This window comes from Schistosoma mansoni (assembly GCF_000237925.1).
Source record: "Schistosoma mansoni, WGS project CABG00000000 data, supercontig 0080, strain Puerto Rico, whole genome shotgun sequence".
NCBI classification, from domain to species: Eukaryota; Metazoa; Platyhelminthes; class Trematoda; order Strigeidida; family Schistosomatidae; genus Schistosoma; species Schistosoma mansoni.
In genome coordinates this window covers 395,440-412,773 of record NW_017386030.1, presented here as the reverse complement: position 1 = coordinate 412,773, position 17,334 = coordinate 395,440, and the positions used below count along the sequence as shown (strand labels likewise).

At 35.0% G+C, this 17,334-nt stretch overlaps 1 protein-coding gene across 1 annotated transcript in view; it reads left to right on the top strand.

Moving 5' to 3' along the window:
* Nucleotides 1-17,334, top strand: part of Smp_133320 (ccr4-not transcription complex, putative) — a gene marked incomplete at both ends in the record, with an annotated part of 63,134 nt that overhangs the window by 10,245 nt on the left and 35,555 nt on the right. The window contains 5 exons of the mRNA XM_018790493.1: nt 1,117-1,214; nt 3,881-4,161; nt 9,330-9,459; nt 10,699-10,806; nt 15,834-16,448. Coding sequence (XP_018646224.1) covers nt 1,117-1,214; nt 3,881-4,161; nt 9,330-9,459; nt 10,699-10,806; nt 15,834-16,448 — 1,232 coding nt within the window. The remainder of the gene's footprint in view (nt 1-1,116; nt 1,215-3,880; nt 4,162-9,329; nt 9,460-10,698; nt 10,807-15,833; nt 16,449-17,334) is intronic.

Below are 17,334 nucleotides of genomic sequence, written 5' to 3'. Positions count from 1 at the left end.
CTGACTGACTGATATCGTTATCTGTATATTGTGTACCATTATATCCTACCGTCTGTTATTCCTTGAACATAATACACCATTCGACTCTTCCCACACCAGAACAAGAATTAAAATGGAATGTATATATATGATAAAGTGTTACATTTTATTTTATTGTGTGCTGGGATCCTACTTTCTGTTTGCTGAAGGTAAAGTCAAGAGAATACTAGATGACAATAGCCTCCTCAAAGCAGAAGAATACGGAATTCATTACTTGTTAATTATTTGTGTAATCCACTGTGCATTAAGCGTCTAGCGATTTAACTGGATAGTACTCTCTGTCATTCAGCTACAACGTAGGACCAGGCACATTTATGCATCGGTCCAAGTTGCTATACCTCGTTAGCACAACAAGATGAACACCGAACTCATAGAATTAGTTAGTTTAGTGGTGGTAATATATAAAAGAAAGATTGTATATAAGAATATAGTATAGGAAGGAAGAAAGTTATGAAACAATTTTAATCTCAAGGTTTAAGGGAAGATAAAGAGTGTATTCACCTACGCCATTGTGATCGATTCTGAGTCATGTCACCTAGAGTTTCCAACCATTGGTTACGATAGTCACGCGGACCCCAACTGAGTAGTCTGCATCTACCAACATGGCTCAGACTAGAAGTTAGTGACTTTGTTGACTGATGCCACGTTTTGGTTTGGCTGCCCCTAACTCTCTTCCAACCATCCCCCGAATTACTAGTCAGCATTGCGCGTTGTGGTAATCGGTATTCAGGCATACAAAACACGTGGCCTAACCATCTCAGTTGATGAAGTTTCATGACTTCATCAACTGATTTATCATCATTCCCTAATACCCTATGCTCATAAATCACTTTGTACATATTTTTTCTTTCAGTCCTTCTTGTGTATTTACTATCACAAGTACTTTTTTCCACTACTCTAGTTTATTACTTCTTCTCTATCCTTCTCTGTACAGAAAAAAATCATTCAGGTATATTTGAATAGAAAAGCTGTTTAACCACGCACTGAGTTCATTGTTACTATGATCGTGAGACTTCATTGTCCTTAATTCTTTTTTCATTTTTTTTTGCATTTCTTAAATGTTTTTACAATATCTAGATGAATTAACTACCTTGTCATCAGTGTCATCGTCATGGAATATAGACAATTTTTTCACTATTCTATATGAATTAAATCCAAATTTACAATTAACCATAGTAAGTGATAGTAATTGATTTTCACTGTATACACCGTGTGTGTGTGTGTAGAACCTTGTTGACTTTATATGATGCACAGTTTCTTGGTATGTGCTCCAATGCATTGTCTTCTTCGATTTGACTAGCTTTGGATTTATTATTACTTTATTAGCCCCTCTCATATAGTTTGGTTCAAACCCGGTTTCGATAAAAATTAATAACATTAAAAGTTATTGATTGTATATACAAGATTTGTATTCTGTGTTATGATTGAATAAGACTGTTCTCATGATGAAACTACACAATTGGCTAAAACACTATGAGGCTATGATGAAGATTAACTTACTCAATGATGGTTGAAGCATTTGGCTTTCAATCATTACGTCGTTCCAGATTTGTTCGTTCGTCCTATCTGCTTCGATTGCCTATTTTGTTACTTTAGTAGATGATTGTGTATTTTAAATCACTTGATATGGCTGATCTCGACTTAGTCGAAACACATTATACGCAAAGATGATGAGTTATTCGGCACTTGTGGAAATTTGTTTACTTTGTGTTAGTTACTACTGATAAACATAGGTAAGTAGCGTTTAACCATTGTTATTGAACAGGAGGATTTACAATTTTATTTTTAGCGTTTCTATGCACGCTACCTATATCTCACGTCAGTATACAAATTCTTAAAGATATATGTGTAAGTAGAATTCGATTACATTGATATGCCCCTATTGACTAATGATGTTAGCACCGGGAAATTCGGTGTTCGCAACTTTCTACTTAATACATGGAAAAAAATCCACATTGTTAATTGGAATACGTGGTATTCTTCACTGTTAAGATTCAATCTGCATCCTAGATGGACTTGGTATTCCAACTAAGTAGTTTTTAAATATCAAATAAATTACACCATGTACACTATGTTATCAACCAATTTCCTGTGTACAACAGTTGCACTAAATATATTTTAGTACAGAGGCTTGCAGAGAACATTTAGCTTTGTAATTTACATCACGAATTGACTTTAGTTAGACCATCTTTGAAAATCAAGAAGCAGAATGATAGCCATTTTTTCTAGTATGTGACTCATCATCAGCAGTCTGTATCCACAAGTTTATCAGGTATGAAACTCAGAAGCTTTAGACTTTACAGCAAGCTCATCACCTTTGGAGGACTAAGCTAATATCTAGTGGTTTACTATTTTAACTAAAATCAATTCACGATATTGCATTGTCAACACTCATAATTTTATTCCTGATATGATTGAACTCCACTAGTCATAGCTTTTCATTAGAACTCTGGTAATAATCACCTCGCGAAATTAGTCGCCAACAACCAAATGAATATATAATCTGTTTTTCATCACAACAACATTGCCAAGTTGAATTATCTGCTGGAGATTAGTTCTTTTTTATCATGAAATGATTGTCATCACGAAGTGATCTAATCTAAACGAATTTCAAAGACTTTGCAATACTGGACGGTTGTTCAGTACTAACATGGGACTCCTCATCAGTGCGCATCTACAGTTTTGGGACCGGTAATCGAACCGAGGGCCTTCAGTTTCGGGCATTACCGACTAACCTCTATACCAATGAACCGGGATCCAGTACTGCACAATTCTACTGATTAGTCGCATACTAATACAAGATAGCCGTCGATGACTTCCAGTTTTCAATAGTTGTCTAACTTACATTGGTTTGTGGTCTCAATAAAATTCAAAAATCTCTCCAACCTCATACATCGGTTGGAAATCGATTGAAAGGAAGCTTTTATTTATTTCTTTAAACACATAAATATTGGTACAAGAAAGCACCAGATACATATGCGCCTCACAAATCTCATTTGTTTTGTGTGAGGGCTGTAATATTGTTCAGATGCCCAAACTGAAGGAGGTGGTTTTGTTAGGGGGCCACACCCGGAGCCTTTGACCTAAAAATCTGATCCACAAGTCAGTGTGTAGTGAACAGAACATGGCTGGGTACAATCGAATGTATTTAAGCAAAGATTACAGACTATCTCAGTAAATTCTGATAACCAAACAATGAACAGTCAATTTGCAAATTAACAACCAATTGTTTTAATCTTCACTGTTTCTTCTCTAATTCCATTGCTCATGCATTTTCCAAACGATTGCGCTTCATTTCAGTTCTTTGCTCATCTGTCTTCTGACAAAATACATTCTATGTCTGACCAACACCATATACTACTTATATGGATATAAGTAGACCACACCACAAGTGGAGCATCGTGAGGAGATGCAGTCGCCTGGTAGCCGATGACCAACAACTGGTTCATACGCCATTTGTTCTCCCAGGAAACTGGAGTCCATGTTCACCATTAGTTTAGAATGAGGGTTTACCAACTCCCCTAGGTGGACTTTCCGTGTCCACCAACCCAATTAAAGCGCCGGGTATTCGCTTTTCGTCCTCTCGATTTCGTAAACAACACCGGTGCCACGAGAAGGTAGTGAGTAGGACTTCCCTGTCAGAGGCTATATACTTGTGGCCGTGTAAGAGCATTTGGAGAGGGAGAGCGTACTCTCCTCACTCTCGGCCGTACCAGGGCATTCGGTGGCATTGAAAGGAAGAGTATTTCTTCATGTGTTTTTTTAATTATTGTTATTCCTACTATTTATCTCTAATGTTAACACGTATCCACGATTGTTTTTTTCAAATTCCATTTTTCAGATTTTAAATGAATTAGATTGTTCAGAATTTATGATAACAAGTCGTCAGTCTTTCCATTTATTTAAACAGTTTGTTTTGAATAATAATAATAATCAGTTTCATATATCAGCTGATTATTTCTATCATTCATGGATACATTCAATTGGTCAATTAAGTTTACTTCAATATTGTTCTATATATCCTGATATAATTTGTCTTGATGATTGGCCACATCGTTGTGTGGATATCAGTATGTTACAAATATCATTTAATGAAGATGAACAGATAAATGTACAATTATGGTAAGTGATGAATCTTAATTCTACATTTTATTCATTATTTATATCCTCTCTCTTCACTCTTAGTCGTACCAGGGCATTTGGGGACCGATCAACTGCCGAAAACGGTGACTGGTTTTTTTTAAGGGACCAGGACTTCGCGAGTCTTTTACTTATGCATGTAATCTATCAGACAGTGAAATGGTGTCAAGAAATGTAATCCCAAGGTAGCATAGATGACTAGTATAAGATCTTACCTTATTTCGGTCATGGATGGTACCATTAGTTAGAAGTTGAAATTGTCTGACTCATCTATGTGGAATCTCCGTATCGAGTAACTCGGTTGAAACGCTTTTAAATACACGGTTGTATGATAACATTTCGACAGACAGAGTAAATATTTACAATCTTCAACTTTACTCAAACATTTTAGAAGTCACAATAGATACATTGATTATATAATATGTGGTTTGTGTAATTTTGTTTCGTAATGCCTTTCGTCTATATATCAGTAGATAGTTATATCATCAAGTCTATGATGAGAATAACTTCTTATCTTACAATTAATTCAAGCTTAACACCTGACAGTTTAAAAATACTCTAAAGAAATGTATGTTGAAAGAAACAGGTCTCAACCATGTGCAGTTAATCATTTGCAATTTAGAGATCTAGCACTACTACTACTACTAGCATTACTACTTCTGCCACTATGGCATTTGAATCGAAAACTACATCTCTGTGCTGATGTGGTATGGCAACTCGAACTGATTTATGTACGTACGAAGTTCTACCTTGTGACTAACTGACTGACTGACTGAGAATCTAGCACACATATTCACATTGATTCAATGTGTCATTCCACATCAATATAACAAGATGCTAGAATAGCATAAACATTAATAGTTTTAGCGATAATCAAAAAGATTAAACTTGGAAAGTGTAATTTCACAGTAAAATATGAATTCATGTAACAAATAATTAAAAGGCAATCAATAAACGAATGAACAGAAGCGATGACAAAGAATGAATGCACTTGCATCATTGTCATCAATTCTAAGCTATCTCACTTAAAATTTGTACTAAAGACTGTTTACGATATCATCTCTCTGACTCCAGTCAGCTAATCTATATCTACGTTTATTTAAACACATAAATATTGGTACAAAGAGGCAGGAAACAGATATGAGCCACATAAATCGTTCGTTTTGTGTGAAGGCTGAGATACTTCCCGGATGCCAAAACCGAAGCAGGTGGTTTTCTTAGGGGGCCACACCCGGAGCCTTTGACCTAAAGGTCTAATCCACAAGGCAGTGAGCAACGTAAGGAGATGCAGTCCCATAGTAGCCAGTAAGCCATTTGTTGCTTCAGGATACTGGAGCCCATGTGCACCATTGGTTTGTAATGAGGGTTTTCCAACTCCCCTAGGTAGACTCACAGTATCCACCAACCCGGTTAAAGCGCTTTGCATTCTCTTTTCGTCCTTTCAATTTCGTAAAGAACACCAGAGCCGCAAGCAGTCAGTGATTAGGACTTCCCTGGCGATGGTTGTATGCATGTGGCCATATGAGAGCATTTGGAAAGGGAGAGTTGATTCTCATCACTCTCGGCCGTACCAGAGAATTTTATGATCTCCATCTATCTACACGGCTCAGTCTAATAGTAAATGACTTTATGATCTAATCTCACATTTTGATTTGGCCATCACATCCAGTAACAAGAAGGAAACCATTCTTTTATATGCAAATATTTACTGTCTCATATTACACGTCTGTGTCAATAATATTGTTATAAACATGTTTTCAGAAGAGGGTTTTGTGGAGATTTTAGTAATTTTATAATTGAGATCATGAGTCGATTGAAGCTAGACCACCATGCAAAACCTGGAAGCATTGGACGACCGTTTCGTCCTATTGTGGGACTCTTCAGCAGTGCTCATCCACGATCCCGCCTTGCGAGATTCAAACCCAGGACCTAGCAGTCTCGCGCCAAAGCATTTAACCGATAGACCACTGAACTGGCATCCAACGGAGTCCCACAATGGGACAAAACGGTCGTCCAGATTTTCCATGGCGTCTTACAATTGATTATTATAGAATAAAGATGTATTCATTCTTTATCTTTAGTTAGTAAAAACATTTTAGTTATAAATTTTAAATCCAACTTCATTTATTTCAGTTTATTCATTTAGATAGATAGTAGTATATCTCTAATCTTTAAAAAAATATAGAATTTAAACTCGACTATTCAAATCAAGTACTATTTCCATGTTCAATTACATCTCTGTATAAAAGTGAATTGAAAACACATCAATGATCAGTAATGACTAAATCCTATAGAAAAAAAAACAAGCAAACATCGACACTGATTTGACAATGTTTATCTATTACATGCAATTGATACATGATCTTGGCAACAACTATACACAAACAATCATCTGTTTTATTTGTCTAACACCAAAAAAAAATGGAACAACAGTCTTTGCGTGCACATGTATGTGCATTTGTTTGATTAACTCTAATCGTTGTATATGTGTATTGATCAGTCACGTGTGTGCGTGTGTGTGAGTTAGTGTATGAAACTAGAATACAATGTTAAGTTGTTTTATTGATTGTATCATGTGATCACCATTACTATTTATAGATTATATTAACAAGGTCATTTTTTGTCAGGGTTAAATACAATACACCTTAGACGAATATCTACACTAGATTCTTTTCTAGTGTCTATTCTACAAGACTTCAACACACACCTCAAATCAAGAACACATGATTAGCCTGACTAGAACGTAATCATATTTCCACAGCAAAACCCAACACAATTCAACAACAAATGGATAATCAATCAATAATAAGACATCTGAAACTTGTCGCACTATCTACGTGGCTGACTAAGCAGATAACCAATCATTATCATTCTCACCTACACATCACCAATATATTTCACTGTTATAAAATACAGTTTATGTTTATCATAAGCAAACAATGTTGTCCAGAATGACAATGAAACCTCTTCAATTGAACTGTTTAATAGTTGAAAGCGTGTCAGTCAGTCAGTTACAACGTAGGACCAGGCACATATATGCATCGGTCCAAGTTGCCATACCTCGTTAGCACAACAAGATGAACACAGGATTCATAGTAGTTAATTTATTGGTGGTAGTAGTATATAAATTATAGGTTGTATATAAGGATATAGTACAGAAAGGAAGAAAGTTATGAAGCAATTTTAATCTCAAGGTTTAAGGGAGTGAGTCAATTAAAGCTAGACAACCATGGAAAACCTGGAAGCACTGGACGGCCGTTTCGTTCTATTGTGGGACTCCTCAATGGCAGTGCGCATTCATGATCCCGCCTCACGAGATTCGAACCCAGGACCTACCAGTCTCGCGCCAAAGCACTTAACCGATAGACCACTGAGCCGGCATCCGATGATGTTTATGTCTAACTCCAATCAGGTTTTCTCTGGTGGTCTAGCTTCAATGGACTTACGCTTTCAACTATGAAAATACTAAATCTCCACAAAAATCCCTTTTGAACTATTTAATTTAGTGAAAGAGTGAAACATCACTAAAAACTGCATTAGTATTATTATTGTTATCATTAGAGTCTTCTTCTGTCTCCTCTACGAAGGTGTTACAGTAAAGGACATAAGTTTTCAATTTGAACAGGTCATCTTTGATTTTAAAAAAAGGAATAAGTAATAATCGAGTTCCGCTTACAGGATAGTAAATGCAGATTGTTAAGTAGTCCCATACTAGGATGAAATGGCCGTCCAATGCTTCCAGGTTTTCAATGATGATTTAGCTTAGATTGACTCGTGATGATTTCAACTGTGAAAATAATCAAATTGTTGATGCACAACAATATCATTGGAGATTTTCTTTTTCAAACTTTGAAGTATTAATGTTGACCATTTTCATAGCAACAGTGATATCATACTAATTAACTAGATTAATGATTCTAATTTATCAGAAAAGGGTTTTGTTTAGATTCTAGTCATTTAATAGTTGAATTCATAAGTCAATTAAAGCTAGACCATCATGGAAAACGTGGGAACAATGGATGACCAATCTGTCTTAATATGAGACTCCTCAGCAATACGCATCCACGAATCCGCTCTCGGGATTCGAACCCAGAACCTATCGGTTTCGCGAGTAAACGATTAACCTCTAGACCACTGAACCAGCATCCAACGGTGTTAATGTCAACTCTAATTTAAACTTTTATCTCTTTAATGCTTGACGTATACTTTTGTGAAAGATTTAGCGGTCACTTAGTTACAATTACTTTGACCAGTAGTAATAATGAATAAATCTATTACATATTTTATTAAGAATATTTAATCTGTATAACTTCACCAAAACAGTTCATTCATTGATCATATGTATTATCAATGAATTGAATTAAGTTTATATATTTAACCTTATTAAGAATAAAGATTACCTTAATAACATTCATTATTGTCACAAGACATTTGATCGATAGAATCAGGTCATTACATAATAGAACTCACCAATTCATAATCAATCAACTTTTTGTTTGTTTGTTTCAAATCAATATCTTTTGATTTCAATTGGAAGTTATTAAGGACTTGAAAAGAATTTTAGCGAAGAAATAATGTCAATATGATGATCAGTCTATTTATGGACCCGGCGCTTTAACTGGGTTGATGGACACGGAAAGTACACCTAGGGGGGTTGGAAAACCCTCATTCCAAACCAATGGTGCACATAGGCTCCAGTATCCTGAGGGAACAAATGGCGTGTGAATCAATCGTTGGTCACCGGCTACCATGAAACTGTATCTCCTCACGATGCTCCACTGCCTTGTGTATCAGATCTTTAGATCAAAGGCTCCGGGTGTGGCCCCCTAAGAAAACCATCTGTTTCAGTTTAGGCACCTGGGCAATATCACAGCCCTCACACAAACCAAATGAGATTTGTGTGGTGCATATATATCTGGTGCCCCTTCATAATGTTTATTTGACTCTATAATGGTAACATAATCGACAATTATACCTCTGTGTTATGGTATAATGAGATTTGTTCTGTCAAACTATTCATTAGTTAAATGTTAATATTCACTTTTTGTAAATTCATACATGTACACATCATAGGTTTATGGTCAAAATGAAATGCATTTCTCAAATGAATTGTTTATCAAATTTTCTTTGCATTTTAATATTCTTTACAGGAAGAACATTGATTATGTTCAAGCATTATTGAATCTATCTGACAAAGGTTTATACTCTGATGTATATAAATTATTTAAACAAGTATTTTTTCTATATCCAGACATTTTGACTGCTACATTACTTGAAACAGTAAGCCACTTATGATTGTATATATATTCTGTCAATTACAATTCGTGTTAATTTCTGTTAACTACTTAAATTTGAAATGAGTAGATTAAATAAATTAACAAAAATAAGTCACTATCTCATCACTATTCTGATTAACTGTGTTTAGAGCATATAATTAGAGATGTATAGAAATTCATTGTTCTACTTTATGAATCTAAAAAATCAATATGGAGTTACACAGAATTAAATTTTATTTATTTATAGAATAAATGAATTGAATCCCCGGGGTACACCTTTCATGCTGTTTATAAACTAATCAGATAAGCATAGCTTTGTCCCAGTGTTGATGTTCTTATTGAGACTTGAATCTAGCATCCCTGACTTCAAATGGTTAAAATCTAGTTTTCAATATTAAAAACTGGATAATTCAAATCTTAACAAATAATATTAATTCCATCCATATTTGTCAGATTAGATTATGGGACTCCTCAGCAGTGCGCATCCACGATCCCGCACTCGCGAGATTCGAACTCAAAACCTACCAGTCTCGAATCTCGCGAGTGTGGGATCGTGGATGCGTACTGCTGAGGAGTCCCATAATAGGACGAAACGGCCGTCCAGTTCTTCCGAAATTAGATTATGTCTAGAAAAGTCGTATTGTGTTAAATTGATAAATATTTTCTTAGATTTTTAACTATATGGATGTTTTATGACATTTTAAAAAGTGTTAGCACTGTTTGTGCGTCTTGTTTTTACGTTAACGTGGTTGTAGGACTTGTACGATCAATCGAGCAATATGGATGACACCCGCCGCCTACAAACTTTCATGTTTGAATGTTACGCTTCAACCCAATATGAGCTTAACAAGAAAGAAGATAATAATTATCTAAAGAAATAAAATATACCTCATTATGCTCAGACTTTGACGGATGTAATACTGTTGATAGATCAGCTATTGAGTTGATGTATGTGGAGCATCTTTCATGAGCATCATCAGCTAGTTAAGTCTATTAAGACATTACAAGGTTGTCATCAGTATTGATTTATTCATTTGAGGGCATTATTTACCTCTATCAACTCTCCCGAATCGTCGAATATAGATCAAGAATGTTACTACCAATATTATCCATTTGTATCTTTCTCTAGTGTTCCTGTTATTAGTTTTCCCTGGGTTAGGACCAACGTTTGTTCCTTATAATTTTGACTGTAACTCATTCTTATTTCTTTTAAACATTTCTATCATTTTGTTTTATCGATCAGAATATTGGTACGTTACGTAATGTAATGCTTGGTCATGCATTTGTTTATTTTTTAACAACTCGGATAAATTCACAAATTCTTCTTCAAACTGCATGGAATGGTGGAAAGGTATGTTTAATTAATAAGAATCGTTATTTACTACTTGTAAATACTACTAATAAGTGAACATTATATATATAATTATTAAGTAGTAATGTTGTTCGTGGTTGTGATGATACGTTCCCTTTGATTGGATTCACATCACTGGCTCCATTTGTCTCATTAATCTGGTACATGTGGCTTCTATAGTAGTCCCGGAAAAAACTTCGAAACGCCTTAATTCTATCAACCAACCAGGTTTTCATATTGCGCACGATTCGCTCTCTATTGTGTCTAAAACATAATACGGTTTACAGTCAGAAGGAGGATAAACATCGGGACTGATAAAGCAAAGCTTTTTACTCAATCATTTCCAAATGTTTTTCAACAAATTATCGGTCTTTTAATCTTGGTGCCAACTATTTATTCCTTATCCCATAAAGCACACTATCCAATCAATGTTTGGTTATGATCTTCAGAATCCCCACATAGTCATCCGAATTGAATGTAATACAATCTCTAAAAGTATGAGATGAAAAAACATCATCTTCAGTGAGAACACTGACAACATAAGAAACGTACTTTGGATTTTTAGAAGAGTGTTTTTTGTTCTCATCTTGAAAATTCGTCTTTTCCTCAGGAGACAACTAGATTACCGCTATTTTTACTTTGTTCTAGGATTTGTTTGTCAGATGGTTTCACTGTTAGAGTCTATCATTTGGCCTCTTACACAAATAGTAGCTAAAGTCTTTAATTAAAGCCTGTTTTAGAGGTTTGTTGAACCATTTATTTCCCGCTCCAAATTTTAGATTCCCTTTCAATGACTATCCATCACTTTTTTTTGAAATTATTGGATCCATTCTGCTGTTATAAACATATTCAGGAAGTCTAGTTTGTTCTGTCGTACAGATCGTGAAATCTCATAGTCCCAGTTACTTTTTATTTGATTTCCTGTCTTTTTATTTTCTCTGACTGTTTCCAAAAAAAGTCTATTAATTAATTGTCATGATTTAAGAGAGGCCCTTCATCATGCTTAACAATAAATCATCATGTTTCATACTAAGTGAATTTCAACTTCACCCCATTGCACAAGCAAGTGGCTATCAGGACTAAGTGGCCGAGTGTATAACGCGATGGCGTTTGAAGCGAAAGGTACTGGGTTCGAGTACCAGAGTGAACATCAACTCTGAGATTCAGGTACACCCAGTTGACGAGTCCCAAATAGGACGAAACGCGCTTCAAACTGGATTCCACTGCTAGCCACTATCCATCTTTGCTTACCATCATGTTTCATGTTTATACTCTTTTCCAATATTTCAATAGTTTAGTTTTGTTTAGCTTATATTCTATATAACACATCGTCGTTCTGTAATGAACAAGAACACGAGTAGGGGACAATACAGTAGTGAACAGTTAATTTGTAAAATAACAATCAATTGTCTCAATCTTCACTATTCCTTCTGTAAATATCAGTTCATCTTCTCTGATTTCATTGTTCATGCATTTTCTTACCGATAGCGCTTCATTTCTGTTCTTTCCTTATCGATCTTCTGCCAAAATATATTCTATATCTGACCATCGCCATACTACTACTTATATATGGATATAAGTAGACCACACCACATTCTACTTAAAAAAACAAACAAACATTACAAAGACTATTTCTATACATTAGTTATGTAATAAATCATGATTATTATTATTATCTTACTTATAAGTAGAATATTAAAATTATCATTCAAACACATACCCCCCCCCAATTATTTCACTATAATATTCAACAAATAAAATTTATTGATTTCTATATCATCAATACAACCATCATAATGAATGACAAATTGAATATCCTTTTGGAACGTGACATGAATAGATTCTATTTCATTAAGAAAGAAAAGAATTAATCTATATGTATACCTCGATTTCATTCATTATAATGTATAATCTATAATGTTGCCATGTAGATTAAGTTGAGTATTTTTTATATTGTGTGTGTGTGTGTGCGCACTGCTACTAATCTACTTATTTACACATTAAATTTTTGATTACGTAATATGTATATAACCACGAGATATTTTATCTTGTAATTAGTTTATTTGTATGGTATTATATATATATGCACTGCACAAATCTCATTTGGTTTATGTGAGGGCTATGATACTCCTCGGGTGCCCAAACTGAAGGAGGTAGTTTTGTTAAAGGGGCCACACCCGGAGCCTTTGATCTAAAGATCTGATTCATAAGGCAATAGAGCATCGTGAGGAGATACAGTCACATAGTAGCTGGTGACCAACAATTGATCCATACGCCATTTGTTCCCTCAGGATACTGGAGCCAGCCCATGTGCACCATTGGTTTAAAATGAGGGTTTTCCAACTCCCTTAGGTGGACTTTCCGTGTCCACCAACCGGGTTAAAGCTCCGGACATTTGCTTTTCGTCCTCTCAATTTCGTAAACAACAGTAATACCACGAGAAGTTAGTGAGTATGACTTGCCTGTTAGAGGCTATATACGCGTCGCCATGTGAAAGCATTTCGAAAGGGAGAGCTGATTCTTACTACTACTCGCCGCCGTACCAGGGTATTTGGGTGCCGGATCGGTTAGTAGACCATAAAGTATAAAGAACAAAATAAATGATTGTTCACAATTAAATATATACATTTGTATAATGTACTCATAGTGTAGACTAGATTCATACAAGTTTCGTTTTACGCTTTAACTATAGCTCAGAGTTAATAAAAAAGTAATTATCTTAAGACGAAACGGCCATCCAATTCTTCCAGGTTTTTCATAATGATCCAGCTTCAATTGACTGGAAGCACTGGACAACTGTTTCGTCCTAATATGGGACTCCTCAGTGGCAGTGCTCATCCACGATCGCGCCTCACGAGATTCGAACCCTAGGACCTATCAGTTTCGCACGCAAGTACTTAACCACTAGACCATTAAGCTGGCATCCAATGGTGTTTTAATATCTAATATAATATTGTTTATCTTTGTTTTTGTCGTTAATGAAAGAAGAGACTAAACATAAACTGACTCATCAAGGTTATTTATGTTGACTAATTTTATTTGTCTGAAAATTCTTTCTTTCTGTCTTTTTCTTTCTCTCTTTCTCTCTCACTCACTCACTCACTCTATAGTCTTCATTGTTGTATAGTTTGTTTTTATTTTTCACTTCCACTTGTGGTTTGTCTAAAAGAGAGAGACACAGAGAAACATAAAGGAAGAGAGAGAAATCAAACAAACAAAAGTTTATTGATGAACTTATGTGATTTTATTTAAAGGTTGACTAAAAATATGCTGATATATGTATATCTATGTGATGAACATCTTTAATGGACTAGGTTGAGTAAATGGAATGAAGTGTGTTATCTATTTGTTCCGTTTTAACGTTGATGTTATGAACTCTTATTATAGCCTCTACCAGGGAAGTTCTACTCACTGCCTACTCGTGGCGGGGGTGTTCTTTACAAAATTGAAAGGACGAAAAGCAAATGTCCGGTGCTTTAACCGGTTTGGTGGACACGGAAACTTCACCTGGAGGAGTTGGAAAACCCTGATTCCAAACCAATGGTACACATGGGCTCCAGTATCCTGAGGGAACAAACGGCGTATGAATCAATCGTTGGTCACCGGCTACCATGAGACTGCATCTCCTTACGATGCTCCACTGCCTTGTGGACTAGACCTTCAGGTCAAAGGCTCGGTGTGTGCCCCCCTAAGGAAACCACCTGTTTCAGTTTGGGTACCTGTGCATTATCACAGCCCTCACACAAATCAAATGAGATTTGTGTGGCGCATATTTATCTGGTGCTTCCTTGTACCAATATTTATGTGTTTAAATAAATAAATAAATAATTTATTGTAGACGTCAATCAAATTACTTATTCATTTAAACATGAGATAGTTCATTAAGTTATAGGGGTCAATGATATGTCATTGAGTTGTAGTTTAATCATCTTGGATTTGGGTCATTGAATATTGAACACATCATTGATCCCTTATCAACGATAACCAATACTCATCAGTTAATTTTACTCCATGGAATCGCCCATGAGATAGTGGTTGAACTGTCAGTTGTACTTATTCTTGCTAATATATTTCCGTAATAATGTCTTTTGTGTTGTACAGTCTTCAAAGCATCCATGTTACTTTAATACGTCGAAAGATTAATCCATGTTAGGTGCTAACTGCTTTTGGTCATAACATTCTCGTCTAACTCGAGTAGGCTCTGTTGGGGATGTCAAATACCCAGAACTTACTCGGTAAATGGCTTAATTTCGTAATTTTGAAAATTTGAATTTCATTGTTTTCGCTCCAAAAGCGCTCTTTTCACCTTTGGGTCGAATTTCCCTCTTGTAAAATATCTTAACGCTATTGGTCCATTGTTTCTTTGAGTGTGTTATTTTGTAATACTGCCCAAGGACAATTCATTGCTGTATATATAAGTTTGATTTTTCCCCCTTATGATTGCTGTGCTTCTGGCTGCTACGGAATATATTTTCCCCGCTTCCAACTTGGACTTCTTACTCTAGTTAGCTGAGTCTAGGTCGCGTCAGAATAGCTAACTTATCGGTCTCTGGTCACAAGTTTTTGTTTCGTTCGCTACTAGTGAATTCGAAGCGCTTCACATGAAACAGGCTCCCAACCATTCGACATGGATTATCAATGTTGATGACCTACAAAGTAAAGCTCCATAACATCATCTAGCAGTAGAAACCAGAATGTGTATTTTGTCCTACTATTTAGAATTTATCGGCTGGAAGTACATGTGGTGTCTGGTGTAGGATTGAGTTGGAAAATATCCTAAGGCAACCGAATTCGAGGGATCCATATTTAATTAAACTACTTCTACTACTCTGGTATACTTCTTGATAATTTCATTTTGTTGTGTTGATATAGTATAACAACTTGAACTGATATACACTTGTGGTAGGTTCTATGTTGCAAATCATATATGTAGATGTGGTAAGTGTACTACTCATATCATGTTTTTTTTAAATTCAGTCTTTAGATTTCATATCTTTCCCTTCTTTCATTATTATTATTTTCTTTAGTCAAATCTACTCACTGGTACAGATTTACAACAACAACGTCATTTATTCATAGCTTCATGTATAGAATATACAGCTCAATTGATGATGATGTCTGATGGATCATTGGAACCCAGTACATTACCATTACCTACTCAGGTTTCTGACAATCATCATGTATCAGCAAACTTTTCACAATTCATTGAATTATTAATCAGTATTCATGATTCTAATACACATGAATGTACTGTCTTACCTATCCTATTAGGTACAACTGAATGTTTATCAATTGCTGTTACCAATCTATTACATCCAATCAATATTTCATTATTACATGATAATAGTTTAAACAATCTATCAGATTCTATGAATGATAAAATGATTACTACAACTGATCATTTACCTATTCATTTATTATTACCACCTAATCATGCAATTGATTTAACTTTAGTTTTAATTGTATGTATGGCAAATGTAATTCATTCAAATAATAAAACAACAACTATGAATAGTTCACAAATGATTACTGGATCAGAGACAACAACTAGTGTATCTGCTTCATTAGTATCTATACAAAATTCAATCAAATCATTTTTATCACAATGGTTTACTGAACATTTTCATGATAAAGTAACAGCGGTAGGTGATGATTAGTTAAATGGTAGATTGTGTCTAATGATGTTTTAGAATATTTTTTTTAATCCTTTACTTAGAAGAATACTAACAATTGAAAGAATTTATGAGATGTAGGTGTTCTTTGTCTTTATATGACGACTTGAAGATCTTTATATGTGGTAGTAGCCTGTGTTGCTTTGATAGATATAGACTATATATGGTTTAGGTCTGCACGACGATCTTTATCATTAATTCAAGACGTTGGGTGATATAGCTGAAAATCGATCATAGTGGTACAAATCATCCATCCATTTTTCTTCTTTTCTCTAGATCTTCAACTCTAGTATTGCTTTATACATCATATCTTTCCAGTTTGTCGCTTCAAAACATGTTCGCAATGTTTTGAGATTACTATCATATTATTTTCATTCTCTTTTGTCATACATTTTGCTGACCTTATCTGTTTATGATAGTGTAATATGGGAACTTGGACCAACACACATTTATACCAGATTCTCCATTGATTACTACTAACTGACTGACTGACTGGTGTATGACTTATTGCATTTATTCAGTATTTTCTCCTATCCCTTATTAGCAAATATCTCGTCTCGCTAGCAGTTTGTTCTACTCTCCATTATGTTCGTTGTAATTCACTAAGACGTTAATTATCTGTCTTTTTTATCGGTGTTATATTATAGGATTAAGTGTTGACCTCACTGGTTTACAAATCTGCTCACATGATTGTTATTGAACACTTTTTCTATCCAGATAACTTTCTATTTAGATCACTTAAGTGTGTGGTAGCTACGTGAACATCATATAAATAAGCGACTCATGACACAATAAAGTGTATGATTCATTTTTTGTCCGGGCTTTCTGTGGTATTGTAGTCAGTCAGTCATGGGAG